Consider the following 15940-nt stretch of genomic DNA (forward strand, 5'->3'; position numbering starts at 1 on the left):
AGCAAAAGAGTTTAAAGGAAGCTGCACCCAACCAAAACCCTCCCAACCACCCCCAATTTCATATCCCTGTTGCCTGTAGGTGAACACCTCCACCAACACAGTTTGTAAGGTGACACCAATTTACATCAAAACCTGAACATATTAAAGTTTTAACTGAAGACCAGATAGCAGAGCTTAGGAGGTCTTCTATGGCTAGGCTATTTTTTTTAAATTAGTAAAATAAGAAAAATTGTTTAAAGGAAGCTGCACCCAACTAAAACCCTCCCAACCACCCCCAACCCCATATCTCTGTTGCCTGTAGGTGAACACCTCCACCAACACACTATGTAACCAAAGGTGACATAGATCTACATCAAAACCTGAACATATTAAAGTCTTAATTAAAGACCAGATAGCAGAGCTCAGGAGGTCTTCTAGGCTAAGCTAATTTTTTTTTAATTATTAAAAAAAGCAAAATTGTTTAAAGGAAGCTGCACCCAACTAAAACCCTCCCAGCCACCCCTAACCCCATATCCCTGTTGCCTGTAGGTGAACACCTCCACCAGCACAGTATGTAACCAACGGTGACACAAATTTACATCAAAACCTAGAGCAGGCCCGGGGTCCCCATAGATCCCCCTTTTGAGAAGGGTCCCCATAGATCCCCCTTTGGAGCAGGGTCCCCATAGATCCCCCTTTGGAGCAGGGTCCCCATAGATCCCCTTTGGAGCAGGGTCCCCATAGATCCCCCTTTGGAGCAGGGTCCCCATAGGTCCCCCTTTAGAGAAGGATCCCCATAGACCCCCTTTAGAGAAGGGTCCCCATAGATCCCCCTTTAGAGAAGGGTCCCCAAAGATCCCCCTTTAGAGAAGGATCCTCATAGAATCTATTGGAACCCTTCTCTAAAAGGGGATCTATGGGGACCCTGCTCCAAAGGGGGATCTATGGGGACCCTTCTCTAAAGGGGGTCTATGGGGATCCTTCTCTAAAGGGGACCCTGCTCCTATGGGGACCCTTCTCAAAAGGGGATCTATGGGGACCCCGGGCCTGCTCTAAAGGGGATCTAGGGGAACTGAGTTGTAAAGGGGGATCTATTGCATAGATCCCCTTTAAAGCAAGGTTGCCATAGATCCCCCTTTAGAGCAGGCCAGCATCCCCAAAGATCCCCCTTTACTAGGGCAGGTCCCTCCATAGATGCCCCTTTAGGGCAGACCTCATAGAATTCTCAATGGATCCCCATTCCAGGCCAGGGAGGGTCCCCTATATATTCCCTTTAGAGCAATCAAGGCACTAGGCAGGATCCCCTATAGATCTCCTTCTCCTTTAATGATCCATTCCGATTTTAAATGCTGGATTCGCTGTAATAGGAGGTCACATACGAATGAAGAGTTGACTTATCCACGTCTCTCATGAGAAGCTGGAGCCCGGGTGAGCCGGGGCATGCTGCGCACTGCTGAGACAGGTCATGGCAGGCACGGGCAGCAGGTTAGAGGAGGAACTTGTAAGTTCCTTCCGTTCTTCTCCGAGTCCTCCACTCTGAAGCACTCAGGGCCTGGGGGCGGGGCAACCGATGCGCAAGGCGCAACTTGAGCACTAGTTCACCTGATTGGCTAGGACGCCGGCACAATCCTACTAACCAGCGGGCAGCGGCGTGGGAGGTGGAAGTCAGCTGTGACTGTCACTGACTGCGCCGCCACCACGGACCCTGCAAGGACCAATCACGGACACCAGTGTCCGTGTACGGACACCTTGCCGATCCCTGCAGTGATTACGCTGTTCGTGGTGTAGTTAACAGCACTCTCCAAGTACTAAACTGGGGGGGGGGATTTCACCATACCTGTCCCCCCCGCATTATTTCCTGGGGGGATGTGTCCCCCCCGTCCCCCCCGGTTCCTACGCCCATGCAGGAGGGTGCTGTTGGGCTATCTCAGTGGTTCTCAACCTCAGTCCTCAAGTACCCTTAAAGTGGCTGTAAAGCCTAAACATCTTTTACCTTAATGCAAGGAATGCACACCCCCCCCTTTTATTTTGCTTTGCTCTCAGTGCTGTCAATCAAAGCCAGTTATGAGAAAGCGGGGGGGGGGGGGGCGAGTCCCGCTGTCTGTAACTATAGACACAGCAGAGGGGCATGCAGCTTCCCATGGGGGGGCACTGGACAGATGGGAAGGGGCCAGGAGAGCCAGCAGGTGACCTGAAAAGAGGAGGTTCGTGCCCGCTCTGAACAATTCCATTGCACAGAGCAGGTAAGTATCAACGTCCACACGCCCCCTGGAATTAGCCGGCCTTTTACCATTTGCTGCCTGGGACTTTTTGCGGGACGCCGCACCTTCATCCCTTGCTTAGCCTTTGATATGTCTGTCATTACATGATACATTGTGAGTATATATTTTTAATAAATAATATTACAAAGTTTATATGGGATTACGCTATGGGCCTCGCTTTTTTTCTTCACATATACATTTATGATCGATGAAAAATACCAATCCTATACTGATCCTTCCACGCATCTTGAGAGGCGGTTCCTTTGATTTGAAAAAGTATCCACGTAACATCTGACCCTCAGTGGTTTGATTAATAGCTGGGAGAGGCTGACTCATTAAGTTGAGCAGCCATGGAAATCTGGTAAGCTGCTTACTATATCCCATCACAAAGGTGCTCCCCTCCTTCACATACCCTTGGTGTCACGGGAAGAATCCCCCCTTGGAATATTGTGCATGCGGATTTATGTTTTTACCTCACACCAGTGTTTTTTTTGGGACTTATTCATTTGGACACTTTCTTATTTATACACATTATTGTGATTATTAGTTTTCATTCATTTGGACACTTTTTCATCATTTTTGTGAATATTGATATTTTTAGCGCTACACTTTTATGTTTTATAAGTATACACAGGTTTGTTATTTTATTTTTTTTAAATTACCTTTACAATCACTTTAACAGGTCATGTTTTTAGAATTTCCCTCACCTTGCACAGGTGCTTTACATCAAAGTCATTGGCTTGGTATATATGAAAGCCATTTTATCCAGGGGGAAATTCCCAAAAACATTGCATGTTGGGGATACATGAGGACTGAGGTTTGGAAACATTGAACAGAAGATTTTCTTGTTGATGACACTCCATGGGAGACTATATCTGAAACAAGGCAGTAAATCCACACTAAGGCCCCTTTTACAAATACATATTTCTTAGCTCTTTGCTATCTAGGTGGGGGCATTCTGTCTGTATGAGCTCAGTGTATTTAACCTATAGGTCTTCCATGTGGTACTGATGCAAGTACATCAGATATTCCTAGCACAAAGTTCCTGCTTAAGGGTCCTTTCACACGGGCTTTCCAATCAGGTCCACCAGTTTTTCATTCGGGCCTGATCAGACCCTCCAGTCTCCCCTTGTAACGCTCTGGGTTCTTAGTTCAATGGGGCTGGATCTACAGCTGCAGAATTCCACTCAGTAGTCTTGTAGAGATATGTTAAATCACCTGATCCAACTCTCTTGACTCATCACAGTGGTTCAGCCTGATTCAGTATGCACATATACACACACTCAGTTAGTGATGTTATAAGTGTGATAAGTAGTTATGCAAGTAGCAGTGGAATGATACACTGGAGGTATAGGCTTTGAGGAGTGATAGTAGATGATGATAGGTAGAAGTAATAATTACACAGGTATGTTAGTCTCTTTGTAGGTGTGTGGAGGTAGTTTGGTATGCGAGAATCAGATATAGCTGGTAAACCGATGTGAGAATCGGATAGGGCTGGTAACTGATGTGAGAATCAGATATAGCTGGTAGCCGATGTGAGAATCGAATAGGGCTGGTAACTGATGTGAGAATAAGCTAGGCTGGTAACCGATGTGAGAATCGGATAGGCTGGTAACCGATGTGAGAATCGGATAGGCTGGTAACCGATGTGAGAATCGGATAGGCTTTTGGGGAGTGATAGTAGTTGATGATAGGTAGCAATGACAAGAGCTAGCAATCTAGTACACTCAACAGGTGGTAGGTAATAGCAGGCAAGATGTACAAGCAAGTTCAGCAATGCAGGTTTTTGGTAGTGGTGAGCAGTATGTACAAGAGCTAGCAATCTAATTCAGTAATACAGGTTGTAAGCAGTAAGCACAAGAGCTAGCAATCTAGTTTAGTAATGCAGGTGATAGATACTAGGGAGCAAGATATACTAGAGCTAGTAACAGTTCAATACTGCAGGTATTAGATAGCAAGCGTTGTTGATAAGAGGGGGTCCCCTGTGGGGTACTTATCAATAGCGAGAAGTAAGCAAGTATAGGACAAGGTAGCGGAGCTCCGGTCAATCCAGGTATGGGGTATGTCACTGTAAGATTCGGCAGCGTCAGGTTAGGCATCTATCAGGAGCGGTTGCACGAACCATGTGTGAGTGCAGACCGTCAGTTGAAATAGCCGCTCAGTGCGGCGCCTGATGATGACGTCATCACTGTTAAAGGAATACACACCTTATATGCGTTCCACCTACCTGAGTGGTGGAACGCAACCCGGAAGTGAGATGATAGAAAGGCACTGAGAGTGCCAGGATCTTACACCCCTATTGTCACGGCGGATGTCAGCCGTGACATGTCCACTGACATCTGCTGCTATCCAATCTGATCCACAAACTCCAGAGGGATGGTGGTCCTATTTTCCATCCATCTGAATCAGGTCGGATGAAAACTGACAGGTGGTCCATTTTCCTCTAATTTCCCCATAGGGGAGAGTAAGACTGTGTCTGTCTCCGCTCTGTACAGTGAGCAGAGAAGGAGCGGTCACCAGCCTGTTCAGTGGGATCAGTGGAGCGATCCCCCGCTGAGCAAGCAAATTCTGTGCAATGAAGGCGCTCGTGTGAAAGGGGCCTAATAATGCAAGGATGGGCCATAAAGCACATGTGTGTACACACACCTAAAAAGTCTTCTAACTTTTTTAATCAAGAGAGTGTGACATGCATGTGTACATATGCATATTTGCAAGTATATGTGTGTATGTGCAAAAATACTGACTTTATTTTTTACCAATCTATATGCAGTAAAAGTTTACACACCCAATAAAAAAAATAAGCTGCAATTACCTGTTGATCAGTAAAACAAATAAAAGCCCGAAATGTGGCTTTTTTAGGCGTCCATGCACAAGAGCCCCTAAAGCAGTAGTAAAGTGTCAAAGAAAAAAAGAAAAAAAAGCTTTCCCCCTGCAAGGCATAATGTGCCAGTATGCATCTTTGACCATTACTGGATTAACAATGTATCTGGACTATTGAACAGGTGTGCTTTCATTGTTCTTAAAGTGGTTGTAAACCTCAGACATAAAATATGACCAAAGCCTAATGACTTGGTAACATGGAACTGCCTTTTTTCCAGTTAAAATAAAATATTTGAAAAAATATGAACAAAGCATATCTCCCTATAGTGTGTACTTCTCTAGATCTAGAGCACTATATGCCATTTCTCTCAACTGCTTCATTCCTCTATCCTCTATCTGCACAAGTTACTTCTGACAGGTTTTCCTGACACAAAGAGAAAGAAGAGGAGGGAACACCAGCACACAACCTGTGATTGACAGTATCAGCTCTGTTCCCGTGTGCTGTGTGAAGGAGAGTGTGTTCCTTTCCTCTAATCAGCTCTCACTGAGCTATGCAGAGTGTAATTTCAGCTCCCGTCTCCTGCTTTCTTAAAGTTCAGACTGGCTGTATAAATTCTGCACCTTGGATGGATGTAGAGAGGAGAAGACTGCAGATAAATCACCTGAGGCCAATTACTTCACTGGGTATGTATAAGGGTTTACAACCACTTTAAGGTTTTTTTTTTTTTTAAGTGACAGATTAACATTAAGCAAGGATAGTAACATTTTACATTTTTTTTTCTTTATTTTTGCATTGTTGTAAATCAGATATCTTACGTCTGCAGGATGGTTCTGTTCCTGACCACTTCCTGTTCTCCTGACATACCCTCTCCTTAGAGCCAAACATCTTCAGTCCTTTCATGCAGTGATAGAGCACTCTGTCATCGATCCTATAGAATAAACCTACTTTAGTTGCCCCAATGGGGATTCCTGGGTCTGGGCAGTAGCCTTCTGTTTAAAGAGAACAATGAGGTTTTGAGGTCTAAATTAATACTGTTTTTATATAGTTTATTTTTCAAATGTAAGATTAAAAAATAAAACTAAAAATAAAACGTTTCTGTATAAGGTGTACTTTTTGTCTTGGAGATGTTGGAGGGTATGCACTGCTCTAATGCCCCGTACACACGTTCCGATAATCGGACAACTTATCGTTCGCATTTTGTTGCATGATACTAACATCGAATTCAACAATGCGTACAAACCGTATGATTTTGTTGTACGATTCAGGAAAAGCTTCTTGGTTGCTTAGCTACGTATCCGATGGTGCAAAACAAAAACAATGGCAGCCAGGCTTTTTCCATGCTATTTTAGTGTTTCTGATCATGCATGGTCTTTGTCGATCGATTTTTTTAGCGGACGCATAGTGTACTGATGAAACTATTGTCGTTCGCGGGGCTATCGTATGACAAACGTTTTCCTGTTTGTCCCTTCGGATTTCGTTGGATGAACTGTCGTGATCGGCTGTCAAAAGCTGTGTACTAACGATCAGATTATCGTGCGATCAAGTCGAAAGCGAGTTTTATCGTCCGATTATCGGAACGTGTGTACGGGGCATAATAAAAAAAGGCTGCAGGTAGGAGTGTGTAATAAAGTGTGCTAAGACCCTTGCTATAACCTCAATTAACAGGGCTAGCAAACCAAAATAAGGATACATAATGATAGTCATTTCAATCTAATGAGATTTAAAAAATACAGTCACATGGCTAAAATAAAGATTATTACCTTTGTGTTAAAGCTTTGTGAACGGAACCTCATGTGTGCAACTGATAAGGAGGGACTAGCAATATATTTCCTATTACAAAGTCTCTTTAACCACTAGTGTTGGGTAAAGATGGGCCGAACATCCCCCTGTTCGGTTTGCAGCAGAACTTCCAAATAGGGGAAAAGTTCAAACCCGAACTGTGAACCCCTTTATATTCTTTATGAGCAGAACAGGAAAAATCAAGAGTCCCCATTATGAAGGCTTATATGCAAGTAATTGGCCATAAAAGGGGTATGGGGGTCCGGGTACTGCTCTGGGGACATGTATCAATGCAAATTTTTTTAATTTTTTTTTTTTCTGGAGCAGTGATTTTAATGATGCTTAAAGTGCAACAATAAAAATGAAAATATCCTTTAAATAAAGTGCCTGGGGGTCCCCTTAGTCTGTCAGTAAAGTGGCACATCTGTAGCATATATAGAACATTCTGCAGCAAAAATTACATTTCTAAAGAAAAAAAACGAGTCAAATCACATTTACATTGACTTTCGGCTGCAATTGCCAGCACCTAGCTATTGAAAAAATAAAAATGAAAGAAAAAGCGATGTGGGATCCCCCTCTAGTCCATACCAAAATCTATAACAAACCCTTATCCGAGCATGCAGGAAATGGGTGGGGGGGGGGGGGGGCTTAACGACAAGCGAGCGCCCTCCACCCTCCTGAACCATACTGAACCCGGTCACATGCCCTCAACATAGGGGGGGTTTTCTTTGGGGCAGGGGGACTCTGCCCCCTCCCCTCCCTAAAGCCCCTTATCCCTATGTTGAGCTTACCTTAAAACGAAGCCTTCCCACACTGAGAAGTCAGCGCTGCAGGCTCTCCCATCTTGTTCCTGGTGGTCGCGGACTCCGGCTCTGTAACTGCCCGTTCCTTCAGAGCGCATGCGCCAGTGATGTCACTTGGAGATATTTACACTTCCTATAGGTAAGCCTTGTTATAGGCTTACCTATAGGTAAAAGGCAGCAAAGGAAGTTTACTTCCACTTTTAAAAACAGTGTCCACCAATGTAAATCCATTGTCAATCACACTGCCCACTGCACCCGAAAAAGAACAAAAAAAATAACCCGCCTTCATTGACGGCCGACCGCCGTATGCCTCCTGTTTGACAGTTCTTATAATGGGTAAGGGTGGGTAAGGGTGGGGACACCTAGCGACATCACATGGTGGCACCGCCTCCCTTGTCACATCACAGGCCGGTGCATGCACCCTGTACTCGTTTACATGGGGGGGGCAGGATCTTGGGGTCCCCTCCTTAAAGGGGACTTCCAGGTTCTAATTAGGGCCCCACACCTGCAGACCCCTACAACCACAGCCCAGGGTTGTGGGGAAGAGACCCTAGTCCCCATCAATTGTTCGGCCCATCTCTTGTAATCACCTACTGGGCACTTTCACCCCCTTCCTGCCAAGGCCAATTTTCAGCTTTCAGCGCTGTCGCACTTTGAATGACAATTGCACGGTCATGCAACACTGTACCCATATAAATTATTATCCTTTTTTTTTTCACAGAAATAGAGCTTTCTTTTGGTGGTATTTAATCACCACTGGGATTTTTATTTTTTGCTAAACAAACAAAAAAAGACCAAAAACTTTGGCTAACTAAAAACTGTTTTTTCTTTAGGTTTCGGTTATAAAATTTTGCAATATAAGTATTTTTTCTCCTTTACTGATGTGCACCTATGAGGTTGCACTGATGGACGCTGATGAGGCAGCATGGATATGCTGCACTGGTGGGCACTGATAGGTGGCACTGGTGGGCACTGATAGGCAGTACTTATAGGTGGGCACAGATGAGGAGGCACTTATAGGCAGCACTGATTGACACTGATGGGGCTGTACTGATGATCAGGGGCATTGATCTGATTATCTGTGTACATGTGCTCTGTGACACTGGGTTGTCACACAGCTGATCACATGGTAAGGGTCACTGTGATTGGTCCTTTACCCCAACGTCCATGGACACCCTCCTGGAACAACAGAGTCACCGGTAGCATATTCCAAAAGTATATGATTATCCCTCTCACTGCTAGAGCCTTTTTTTGCGTTTTTTGCACACATTTAAAAAATCCTTTTAGGCATGAAGATGAATTAGAACTACCAAACATTATATATTTTCTGAAACAGACACTCAGGAAAATAAAATAGCGGTAGTTTTAATTTTTGATGTTATACAATATTAGCACAGCGGTTTATGAAACGTAATATTTCAGTTAAAAAAATACACTAAGGTAAATTTTAGGGCAAACAAGTGCAATATATTACCCAAATTTCTTGACACAATATAAAACATGAGGTTGTGCTGAGTAAATATATCCACTTGCTGACCAGGGCTTTTTGGAAATTTTTTACAAGTTTAACCACTTTACCACCGGAGGATTTTGCTGTCCAGGCCACTTTTTGCGATTCGGCGCTGTGCAAATTTAACTGACAATTGCGCGGTCGTGCGACGCCGTACCCAAACAAAATTTACGTCCTTATTTTCCCACAAACAGAGCTTTCTTTTCGTGATATTTGATCACCTGTGCAATTTTTACTTTTTGCGCTATAAACAAAAAAATAGCGTTTATTTTAAAAAAAATTACAATATTTTTAACATTTATTTATATGAAATTCCTCCCAAAAAATATGTAAAAATCTAATTTTTTAAAAATTTTTGGCCAATTTGTTTTCTGCTACCTATGTTTGGTAAAAAAAATCACAATAAGCGTATTTTGATTGGTTTGCGCAAAAGTTATTGCGTTTACTAACTAAGGGAAAGATTTCTGTCGTTTTTGGTGTTTTTTTTTAACGAGTAATGGCGGCGATCTGCGATTTTTTTGTGGGACTGCGACATTGCGGCAGACAGATCGGACTCTTGACTGACATTTTTGACACTTTTGGGGGTACCAGTGACATTACTGCAGTAATCAGTGCTATATATATGCACTGTTACTGTAAAAATGACACTGGCAGGGAAGGGGTTAATTTTATTGGAGAGGGAGGGGTTAATGTATGCCTGGTGCTTACTAACGTGTGGGGGGGGGGGGAGGTGACTCCTTTCCTGGCCCGACTCCCGCTGTGAATGAAAACAGCGGGAGCGCGCCTCCGGCGGTGCGCGAGCGCCGCCTACAGGGGGAGGAGTCCAGCGACGTAGGTCTACGTCGCTGGACGATAACGAGCCACTGTGCCGCAGTAGAGGCACAGTGGTCAGAGGTAAAGTGGTTAAATTAGTATTTTTTGTTAGAAAATTACTTAGAACACCCAAACATTATATATATATATATATATATATACATTTTTTCTTTTTAGCAGAGACCCTACAGAATAAAATGACAATCGTTGCAATATTTTATGTCACACTGTATTTGCGCAGCGGTCTTTTAAGCACAATTTTTTTGGAGCAAATACACTTTTATTAAAAGAAAAAAAATGGTAAAGTTAACTTTAACTTTTTGTATGATGTGAATGATGTTACGCCGAGTAAATAGATACCTAACATGCGCACACGTGGAATGGCGACAAACTACAGTACTTAAAAATCTCCAAAGGCGATGCTTACAAGTTACCTCTTTAGAGTTACAGAGGAGGTCCTAGTGCTAGAATTATTGCTCTTGCTTTAACGATTGTGGTGATACCTCACATACGTATGTGGTTTGAACACTGTTCGGGCGCGACTTACGTTTGCATTCTCTTCTGCATGTGAGCACAGAGGGATGGGGCGCTTTAAATTTTTTTTCTCTTATTTATTTTACTTCTTTTTTTTTATTACTTTAATTCATATTTCAAGGAATGTAAACATCCCTTGTAGTAGAAAAAAAGCATGACAAGTGCATGACTTTATTGAGAGATCCGTGGGTTAATCTGGGCATTAACGATGAAGAATGGGTCTAAAATGATTGCTCTCACTCCAACTTGCCCAGAAATTTCTAACGTGTATCACAATTGATGTTTTTGAGCATAGGTGCCACCGGTGAGTATTATAAATGAGCGCTGCACATTTTTTCCCATTTTTTGTATTCTTTGTCACTTTTTTGTCTAGTGATTGGTGCCAGCTGCTTTTCCACTTATTAGTTAGCGCAGTAATTTTTTGCTTCCTCATTTATTGTTCGTGTATGTTGGGGTACGGGAGCAAAAAGTTTATTGGGTAGAACTCGTTTTTTACCTTTTTCTGAAAAAAAAAAAAATCAATAAACTTTATTTTTCATTATAAAGGGCCCAGAAAACATTGGTGGCTTGCGGGGGGCAGCCATTTTAGGACCAGCACATACAGGGGTGTATGGAAGCAATCGGCAGGTAAAAGGGCACTAAATGGGTTAAACCAGAAGGAAAAAAAGGTGGAAGGGAAAGGGGACAAGGAAGATTAAGACTAGGCAGATGTTTGAGAATACCCAAAAAGTCTGCCTTCCTCACACATTGGGCAGACCATTGCAAAAAATGGGCTGCCCTACATGCGACTTGAAAATACGTAGAGGTACGTGCACGCTCAGTTGCACCTGTAGGTGGGACTCCAGCCCATAGGCGGGTGTTTGCAGATGAGTAAATGTGCCATTAACGAATAATGGCACCACGAGCATCTGCTAAAGGACAGCGTATTTCTCTGTCCTTCAGGAACGCATGCGATTTTGTGCGCTTTCCTCACACTCATACATGTACACCTAGCCTTAGAAAGACATATGTTTTATAAATTGACCCCCATGTGTTATGGCGTTATACATAAATGTATATTTATATTAGCATTAGGATCAGTACACCCAAAACCGGAATAGGTGCCCTCATTGGGAGATCTCCTTTTTAGTTCTGTTCCGTTATGTTCTGTGACAACTAACATTTTGGATGTAATTTTCACCTGGACAAAGAAAACTAGGTCACCGCTGGGGGAGGCCTGAGACCTATTTCCCAGTATCTATTACATTTGGGTAATAAGCCCCCCCATCATGTCTGGGAGGCCATCAAGGAGAGGCAGATTTTCCCACACCACTATGAGGGGGCCAGCAGCATGTATGCCCACAGGCAAAGGTGGACGTGGTCCTCAGGCAGGGCACGTTTTTCTCTGTTTAGTGATTTTGCCTGTGCTATCCAGCCACAGCATTCAGAAGAGGTTGTGGACTGGCTTACTAAACCATCCTCATCCTCCTTATCCTCTATCACCCATGCTGACACTAGTTTGCAGTCCACAGCAGCTGCCAGATTGGCTTATTCTGCCTCCTTGTTCACAGCAACTCCTGCCATAGCTCCATCATCACGCATGGACGAGTGAGCTGAATTTTTTTTGATCACAGTGTTAGTCCTACACCCTCCAAGAGTAACGAGTGAGGAGTTACAGGGTGCAGGCAGGCACCACCAACACCAAAGCCCCAACTTTTTTTCATCTGTGGGACATTTTTAAGAGCAGAATCCAATCCTGCATTTGCCATGGATAACTGAAGGGTTACTGTGTGAAGGCACCACCAACACCCAAGGCCAAATTGTGCTGCATCTGTTACTTCTATCCAAAATCTGTCAAATAGACACCAGAAAAAAATCATTAATCTTGGCCTGCGTGTACTATAATTTGGCTTCTTCAGATAGGGCTTTCTTACTGTGGTGCAAAACTTTGTTTCCATCCAAAGTCTGCCAAAGAGACACCACAATTTATTAAAAAAATCTCTAATCTTGATCCGAGTGCACTAAAATGTGGCCTCATCATACAGACTGGCTCCCCAAACTGTTGTTTACAAAATAAAGAAAGCTTGCAGGGAAACTTTTTTTAGGCTCCATTCACACTTCGCGACTTGTCATGCAACTTTGGACATCAAAGTTGCATGACAAGTAGTTCCCCATGTTTTCCTAAGATAACCATTCATATATGCGCGACCTAAAGTTGCAGCAACTTCAAAGGAGTTCATGCTCTACTTTGGTCCGACTTTCATTCAACTTGAGGGCCAAAGACTTCAATGTTAACCCTCAGAAGTTGCATGAAAGTCATACCTGAGTGTTATACAATGCAACTTGTGTGCAACAGTTGTCCATTGTCACTGGTCAAAGCAAAATTTGTATCCACGTTGCACCCATCCAAAGTTGCTTCAAGTGGCATCAAAGTCGCATCAAAGTTGCACTCCAAAGTCGGCTCAACTTTGGAGTCATACAAGTGTGAATAGAGCCTTAACCTTCCTAGCGGTAACCTAGGAACCTTCCTGTACTCGGGGTTACATTTCAGAGCCAAAAGCGGTAACCCCGAGCCACACTCGGGGTACCGCTAGGAAGATCGCTGGATCCTGGAAGAGGTTTTACTTACCTTTTCTCCAGGATCCAGCGATGTATCCCGGCGGTGTGCGGCAGCGGAGCTCTCTCCCGATCATCTGCGAGCCCCGGCTTCCGTCTCCGGTGACGTGACGTCCCCCGGGGGGTGGAACCGGCGGCAAATTCAAATGTAAAACACACCAAACACACTGATACCATTCAAAATAAAATCACATTACATTGCCCCCCAGTGCCCTTTCCTGCAGTTTTACTGTACTTTTTATGTAAATATATGTATATATATATATATATATATATATATATATATATATATATATATATACAGTATATATACATACATATACACATATATATATATATACATATATATGTATATATATATATATATATATATATATATATATATATATATATATACATGTATATATATATATATATATATATATATATATATATATATATATATACGTAATTCTTGTGAATGAGCAGCCCAAACCAACTGTATACATTATATATATATCTATATATATAATAAATGTATACAGTTGGTTTGGGCTGCTCATTCACAAGAATTACATGCAAAATAATGGTACCGCTTTCAGCACCTAAAATCCAAAAGAATCATACCGCCAGGGAGGTTAAATGTCATTTATTTTTCTTTATATATGTTAGTTCTGCTGCAGTAGGTTCTATACATAGTACAGATGCGCCACTTTACAGGCAGACTAAGGGGACCCCCAGGCACTATATTTAAAGGAATTTTTCATTTTTATTGTTTAATTTTAAGCATCATTAAAATCATTGCTCTTTTAAAAACAATCTTTTTTAAAACATTTTTTTGCATTGATAGAAGTCCCCCAGGGCAGTACTTGGGCTAATAACTTGCATAAAAGCCTTTAAAATGGGCACTTTTAATTGTTCAAGTTCGAACTTTTGTCTGTCCCACACAGGTTAGTCAGCATAGGTGTTAGGAGGGTTGATAGAGCATTTTTAAGGTTAGCTATAGCCTGGAATTCCACTTTAACCCCTTGGCATCGGTCACATACAAATATACGGCCTCTCTGTGGGTAGGCCTTGGTGCCGAGTGGCTGCATATTTGCATGCATTCCCATATAGCAAGCAATTGTGCTGCAACTTTGAAAATGACTTGCTAAGCTACTGCTAGACTTGCCAGGCTTCACATGTTTGTCGCACAATTGCAGCAAGTCTGCATTACTTGACTCCACATCAACTTTCTTTGTAAACATTCTGCACATCTGCTTCAAGTTCTCGATTAGTTATCTTGTGCGATAGTCATCCCACCACAGGGGTCACTGAGGCTGAATTTTTATGCTGTAGATTCACAACTGCAACTTTGCTCTTGCTAGAGACTTGCCATGCAAATTTGCTACAAATTTGAAAAATGTCAACTAGAACTTGTATTGCAAGTGCTCTCCAAGTGTAAAACGTACTGGTGAAAATGTGCTGCAAGGTAAGAAGACTTACAATTCAACACTTTCACAAGTTTCTGGCAAGTTATCCTTGATATCTGGGTTAGTGCAAGTACAACTGTGCTCACTACTTGCGATTGGGAGCTTTCTGATGATGTGACTGCAGTAAAAGCCAATCACGGTGGTCACATGATCCTAAACCCCACCTCCCAAAATCCTAAATCACTTAAAGGGTCAGGAGGCGCCGGCTCAAAGGAGTTAAGGATATGTTAAAACTTTACTGTCCATAATGTTACTTCTTATCTACTGTGGTTGTTACAGTACATTTGCAGTGGGGTCAGAGTGTTGTTTCTCTACCACCACCTTTTGCTATACCCTTTATTGTAAATTCTTACCTTGGTTATCACATATTGCTGTTTTCCCACTCCACTTCCCATTCTCCTCACAAGTGCGGTTTTCAGATCCCATCAATTTAAATCCGTCCCAGCACTGGAAATTCAGGACATCACCGACAAAGTATTTTTCTTCTTGGGGAATGTACTCTCCATATTCAAATATCCCTGGCTTTGGGCACTCAACATCTATGGAGATTAAGAAGCAGCAAAATATATTTTATATATATATATATATATATATATATATATATATATACACACACCAGTGGCGGATCCAGGGGGGGGGCATCGAGTCAATTGCCCCCCCCGAGAAAAATAGTACCAGGTTTAAGTTTACAGAGGCATTCTATAAATGCATCTGCAGGTACTTTATTTCTGCCTCCTGGCTCCCAGGAGACCTAAAATATAATCCCTAAGCCCCATCAGTTCAGAGGGGCCCAGGATGCTGTTTCATAGAGAGAGTTTTTTTTTTTTTTTTATTTCCCTGCTCAGGTGGATTAATACCACCAGGAGCCGCATTTTGCGACATTAAAATGAAAGTTCCGGCCAGGCGGAGTGATATCAGTCAGCAGACTCATCACTGCCTGACTCCTGCAGCCAATGGGTGCAGAGAGGAGAGGGCGGGCTCAGGCTGAGGGGGAAGCCTGAGACACAGCAGCGTGCGTCTGTGTGTGTGAACACACTGAGAGGGACAGATCTTCATAGCAGACAGGGGCAGTAAGGAAAACGTCTAGACTGCAATTAATTCATTTGTCTCCAAAAAGGTACAGTGACACACCCATCCCCCTTCACCTATGCCATGTCCTTGCTGCTGGCCAGCCATCATGAGGAATTATACAGCAGCTAAATGCTATCATCATCATCATCATCATCATGATAATCACACAGTACAGATGCATTGAGCCACAGCACCTGTATTGTGTGATAGTCATGATGATAATGATGATATAGACTGACAGTGAAAATAATCTTCCTGCCTCCTTTACACAGTGTGTGCTGCAGACATGAGTATAACATGCAGGGCTGTCATTTAATGGCTTT

At 42.9% G+C, this 15940-nt stretch overlaps 1 protein-coding gene across 1 annotated transcript in view; it reads right to left on the minus strand.

Moving 5' to 3' along the window:
* The window catches only part of LOC309560035 (complement factor B-like), a 126163-nt gene that overhangs the window by 66098 nt on the left and 44125 nt on the right, over window positions 1-15940 (minus strand). Inside the window, exons 3-4 of the mRNA XM_082263538.1 lie at window positions 14900-15085; window positions 5877-6050 (exon numbers count right to left, since the gene is read on the minus strand). Coding sequence (XP_082119664.1) covers window positions 5877-6050; window positions 14900-15085 — 360 coding nt within the window. The remainder of the gene's footprint in view (window positions 1-5876; window positions 6051-14899; window positions 15086-15940) is intronic.

This window comes from Pelophylax lessonae, assembly GCF_965119305.1.
Source record: "Pelophylax lessonae genome assembly, chromosome: 7".
NCBI lineage: Eukaryota > Metazoa > Chordata > Amphibia > Anura > Ranidae > Pelophylax > Pelophylax lessonae.